Source organism: Centruroides sculpturatus, unplaced genomic scaffold (assembly GCF_000671375.1).
Source record: "Centruroides sculpturatus isolate CEXI.00-Female unplaced genomic scaffold, Cexi_2.0 scaffold1060, whole genome shotgun sequence".
Classification (NCBI taxonomy): Eukaryota; Metazoa; Arthropoda; class Arachnida; order Scorpiones; family Buthidae; genus Centruroides; species Centruroides sculpturatus.
The window spans coordinates 163,996-170,099 of NW_019385223.1; the positions used below are offsets into that span (position 1 = coordinate 163,996).

The 6,104-nt window shown below is 24.6% G+C and overlaps 1 protein-coding gene and 1 long non-coding RNA gene across 2 annotated transcripts in view; both read right to left on the reverse strand.

The window, feature by feature from the left end:
• Positions 1-6,104, reverse strand: part of LOC111636361 — a 74,410-nt gene that overhangs the window by 57,915 nt on the left and 10,391 nt on the right. Inside the window, exons 4-7 of the mRNA XM_023381594.1 lie at positions 5,823-6,001; positions 5,593-5,735; positions 2,530-2,678; positions 2,348-2,423 (exon numbers count right to left, since the gene is read on the reverse strand). Of these exons, the coding sequence (XP_023237362.1) occupies positions 2,348-2,423; positions 2,530-2,678; positions 5,593-5,735; positions 5,823-6,001 (547 nt within the window). The remainder of the gene's footprint in view (positions 1-2,347; positions 2,424-2,529; positions 2,679-5,592; positions 5,736-5,822; positions 6,002-6,104) is intronic.
• LOC111636368 lies at positions 528-949 on the reverse strand. The gene is made up of 3 exons (XR_002758527.1): positions 839-949; positions 653-704; positions 528-567 (listed from the first exon to the last, which is right to left on the reverse strand). It is a non-coding gene; the product is annotated as an uncharacterized LOC111636368 (long non-coding RNA).

A 6,104-nucleotide genomic window follows, 5' to 3' on the forward strand; every position in this document is an offset into this window, starting at 1 on the left:
GTTATCATAATTAATATTGTATACTATAATAATTAGATCAGGATTATATTATTGCAACTTTTAGCGTGATTTTATGAAAACTTATCATATTCATTTGTTTTTTTCTATGTAAATTCACGTTGTCTAGCATCGAGGAAGAATTATTTACAGTGGTTTAGATGCATTCTCTTGATTTAAAGGATATTAAAAAATCTCGAAGATAAATTAAATTATAATAGAAAAATCACAAAAGTAAATAATTAATAAATTAAAATAGTATGAACTTTGTGAGTTAATACTTTTGAGAATTGTATGTTTTAATTTTGTAAATTTCGAATAAAAATTGTGTTGTTTCATTTAAAATTGTTAATATATTAAAAGAAATGTTTACAATGCTATCGTTTTTTAAATATTAATACCTTTTATTTATCTTTTAAGCTTGTTATAATACAAAAATTCTCAATGTCAGCTCTTTAATAATATGACAGATATTTTATATCAACACTTACTGATACCTGAAATTAGAAGTGAAAATTGCTATTTACACTTACTTCTTTTATCTAAAGCAGATAACATTCGAATCAAAACCTGTAATAATAAAATACATAAAATTATCAGTAAAATAATTTTTAAAAAAAATTATTCCTATTGCCATTATTTTTAATTTGCTCACCTGGCACAAGACAACAAACGCTGTAAACGGTGCCGCCATCTTGTTGTTGAAACTGAAAAGAAAAGAATAGTGAAATCGTTTATGTACTTTACTTTAAAACGTGACAAGGATGACCTAGTCACAACATCACGATGATAAGGGAGTGGAATAATTCGGGTGGTTCACAGGAAAGGATAAAACACCCACCGAATGCCCTATATTCTAGACTAATATAGCAAGAAATTTATGAGTAAACAACATCTTTTTAAATGTTCATTTCACGAAAAGGGAAAATTCCATATCTCAGTCTAATAAATCTACAGAGAGAGTGCAGGGTCAAGGTTAGTGTCGTTAGCTGCATCCTGTCAACTAGAACATGTCAGAGGTGGGGGAAAAAAAGTCAAGGTTGTGCCATAGGTCCAATCATTTGCATTTCAAGAAAACTGTAAATTGTCATTTACTGTTATAATTTATATAGATGTAATTATGCTTATTCGTTTATTTATANATTATCTTAGTTTTATTTTATGTAAAATTTTTGTTGTAGAATTTTATAATTAACGAAATTTAATAACTTATTAATTATAGTAGTTAAAGTAAAAATATTAAAATAAAACAGATTTAATTAAATTATATTTGATTTACTTTCGATTAACTTCAAAAAATTTTAATTAGACTTGTAATTAAGGGAAGAATATTAACTTAATCATATTTTAATGCAAATTAAGGTGGTATGGTACGCAACAAAAATTGTTTTCTGACCTCGAATAAAAGGCTGTACGCGAAAATAAGGCGTTAACCGTTTGAGATAATTTTATTTTGAAAAATTTTAAATATTTATTGAATTCAATAATGATTGTTTAAAATTAATTTTTAAAGGGTAAACACTGAAGGACATATTTTAGAAAAATTATCCTTTCAGTATTTACACGTAACTGGAAGAGTTTTTTTTTTTTTAAATTTAATTTAATTCAAAAACCTCGTCAGTTTCTTTTATGAAAATCCTAACATTTAAGAAAATATTAATTCCACCCATTATTGTGAAATATGAATATAGTTAAGAAATTCTTTAAATAATATGCTCTTAAAATAACATCTTTAAAATAAATTCTAGTGGAAAATATGATTTCGACTCCAATATAAAAGAAAAATAATAATAAATTTTGTAAAGTGATAATTTTTAAAAGTTTTTTTCCACTCAAAATTTTGAAATATGTAACTTACACGAGATTTAATAAACATTAAAGTAAATAATAAAATTCTAAATATTAACGCAGTGGTTCTCAATCTATATTCTGTATACTTTCACCGATTGTTTCTACGAAAAACAGATTTTTAACTTTATATTATTTGCTTCTTTTCCTTTACGTTAGTTTTAATACTTTAACTCGTCACGAAGACTTACTTATATTAGGACTTATTACATCAAGTGAGGAAGGAATCACAAACACTAGAGATCAGCAATCATATCGGACATCATATTAAGCCGGATTTTTAAGTTTATATTACAAGTTTATTCTAATTTACTACAGGACAATATTTATAAATAATTGCATGTTTCTAATTTATTCGATACAGTAAAGTTTATTAGTTTACTTCATATTCAACATGAATTCCTCGACCTCAGAAATGTTGAGAACCACTGTATTATCAGTATTGATAATGATTTACTTTGAAAGTTTATTAAAATATTAATTAAATATTGAACTGACTTACTAATTTCTGATCACGGGAAACATTGTTCTGTTTTCACCAAAAGCATCACAGTCTGAGACTCTTCCTTTGTACAAATCTTAAACAAATGTATAAGCTTAGTAATCTTTACATCACTCTTTAAATTAAATATGTATAAAGTATATTTTCGGATATATTTAATTATAATAAATGATGATACTTACTGCCGTCTCTAATTGTGATTTCCAATTCGACTACTTGACCCAATCGAACTGTTTCGACAAAAACATCATTTTCAAAATCATATACTCTTAGAAGAACTTGAGGTGGAGAAACACTATCGGTAGAAGCACTTATATTAGCGGACGGCGCCCTGAAAGGATATTTACTTTAGAAGAACAAGTCTACTTTATATACTGTAAAATATATATATATATATATATATATTAACTACAACAAATTAATTATTAGTAAGATTAAATGCGAATTCCAAAGACTTACAATTGTATGTTATGAAATTTTGTAACATTTAAATTTATTCTTTATTCCAGAAAAATAAACTTGTTATGACACTTAGTAAATTCATTTACTGATCCGCCTTTTTTTGATATGTGTATGGAATATTTATAACATACCATTTAGCAAATATTAAAATGTTATATATAATATAAAACAGCATTTATTAAAAATTAATAACGAACGATTTATGTAATTATTTTAGAAATTATTCTGTAAATATTTACTTGTTAATAAATCAAATAATTTTATTTTGTCAGTGCTTTAAAAGGGGAGTTGAGAATTTTTCCATAGGCCCGAATAGTTTACTACACTCTATAAGATTAATATTAGTAAAAATATCAGAAAATAAAATCTTTAATACTTCTTTTTATTAATAAAAAGCATTTACGTGTTTCAATTATTCAAAAAAAAGGGGGGAAGAGGCTTGCTGTAGTCATACAAGATCTCGAAAGCTCAGTATATAATAAATTCTGTAGGCCTGTCTACTTTATTAATTTATATATATATAATATAAATTTTATGTCATATTTATTCTATTTATATTTATTTCCATACCAAGATTATTCATTATTATTCAAATATCAATAAAAAGTTGGCAAGAATCTTATTTATGCACGTTTTTAAATGCTATGCAGTAATCGTTTCTGCGTGCAGATGGCAATATAATTGTATTCAGCTCTCACGCATCATCGTTGGCATTCCTTACATATTTGATAGCCTCATCGACAGGACCGGATTTAGACTTGTTATAGCCATAAACTATAAGAGGCCTTTCCCTCTGCCAAATATTAAATTTAGAAGCGTCAGCCCTAAATTATAGCTTGCTAGTGAGAGACTTTAAGCTGAAGATTGTTTAGCTTACTTATTGATAGATAAAATACATAAAATATAGTTAAAAATCCTTTAAATTAAGAATGTTTTATTAGTTTTATCGAAATAAGTAACTGTCCATCTTAAAAACATGAAATTAATTCTTGTTGTACAGAATAAACATTTTTTTTTTTTTTTTTTTTTATAAAAGCCTTCAAATCTTGCCATCTCGTAGTGGCTCTACCCCTATAAATTAACGTTAATTTATAGGGATAGGACCTTTTCACGGGCCTGGAGAAAAATCCCCAACTCCTCCTGGTCTATGTATTATTATAGTATGTAAGTAATGTTTGTTTAGAGTCAAGTGATCAGTCTCCAAAAAATCTACAGTAAATATATTAAAGTAAAATTAAGTTTCGTGAAAATGATATTAAATTAAATTTGTACTTTATTACGTTAACACACAAAGTAAATTAAGTCGTTATTCGTTAATCAAAAATAAAAATCTTTCGATAAAATTCCGATAATATATTAAAAAGTCGTAAGAACATTTTACAATAAAAAAAATAATAAAACATAAACTAATTTACATGATAGTAAATTATCCTGAATGATTAATGAGAATAAAGACCTAGTTAAACAAAAGTACTAGTTAAATAGTTAATCAAAATGTGTAAATATAGCTGATGACAAGTGCATAATTTAACTTATATTAATGCAATTATTTAAGCTATTTATTAATTAAATTTTGGTCAGCTGTTAAAATTATTTGATTCTCCATTCCAGTAATACTTTATCTAATTCTTAAATATATTAACATTGGCATATTATTTTATATATTTCAATGTACTGATGTGATATAAATTAGTGTACAAGTATATAGGTATATTACTTAGCTAACTATTTTATAACGTGTGTATATTTGTAAATAATCTTATTTGTAAGTAATACCTAGATGTATTTTTAATTAAAATTTATGATTATTGGCGAGAAATCTTCCAATGTTATTAAAAATAAGTCGCAAATAATCATAAATTTTGAAATACGTACAAATACAATCATCATGCAAACACTTATATCGAACGAAGATCTTTTAGTTCCTTCAAAAACCTTTAAATTTAAAAAAAAAATACACATAATAAATACATTACGATTTATAAATTTCCGGAAAGAGAGAATATTTAAACGATTAAATTTTTAAAAATTAATTTTATATTCAAAATTTATGATGTTATCAAAATCTAATCGACAAGGAAGTAATTATAATAAGTAAATAAATTATACAAGTCAGCTTATATAATTTATTAATTTATCAAACTTTATAATAAAGTTTAATATCAGTATTTAACCTTTACGTTAATTAAAAGTTTTCGTAAAAATATGAAACATATATTAATTATAAGCTTAATTTTCAAATGTAATTTGTGATAAATTTTGCAATAGAAATAATTAAACGAATATTTAAATTATTTTTTTATATTTCGAGTGAATTTCCTTGTATTAATGAATTGTAATATCTGATTTTCGAACTGTAAAATTCTTTAAAAAAATAGAAATTCACACAAAAAAGATGGATTTCTTCAATTTTTTTAATGTAAAATTATATTTAAAATATTTGATATAGTTTTATATATAAGATTTATAGTATTACATGTGTTTTCTTCCTGACTGAATAATATTATATAGGCTATAGTAACAATTATAATTAATATTATTCGAAGCTGTGTTCATTATTTTATTTTCTCCGACTATTTCTATATAGTTTAATTATTTATATCTTAAAAAAATTTACTGTTTAAACTCAATCAATGTCTCTCAGACTTTGTGAACCTGCTACACAGCTGCAACTTTATGAAGTCCTTTGTTACTACACTTTTATCGCCTTTTTTATTTTATGTTAACATCAAATATAATTGTTTCAGTTGAACTTCCTAGCTATAAGTAAACGGCCGACTTACGTGACTTCCATATTATTTCCGCTATCAATTTGTATATCTCCAGAATACATTTTACATCCTACTTCATACTCTCCATCTCCAGAACTAACAATCAATGGATGTTGTTGAATAGTTATTCTATTCATAAATAATCCTGTATCTTTCTGTAAAAAAATATATATATATAATAAAATAAATAAATAATAGCAACATAAATAAAAGTACTATTATAGCAAAGGAAGATAATTTACTTTTGAAGTATTGCATCCTAAAAATGGTATCTTAAGTTTAGTTGTATTGTTACCATGACCATGTATCACACATCTAGGATCATTATACTTAGAAGTAACATATGCAAGACCCAAAAATGGTATATCTGTATCTATAGTCACAATTATATTTTCAGGATCATTATGACAGTCGACAGTAACTGAAATTAAAAATAAGATAATTTTTTTTATTAAAATTAAATTCCATTATACTATACTAAAGTTAAAAAATCGATATAAACTTTCATATAATTAATCGTATCT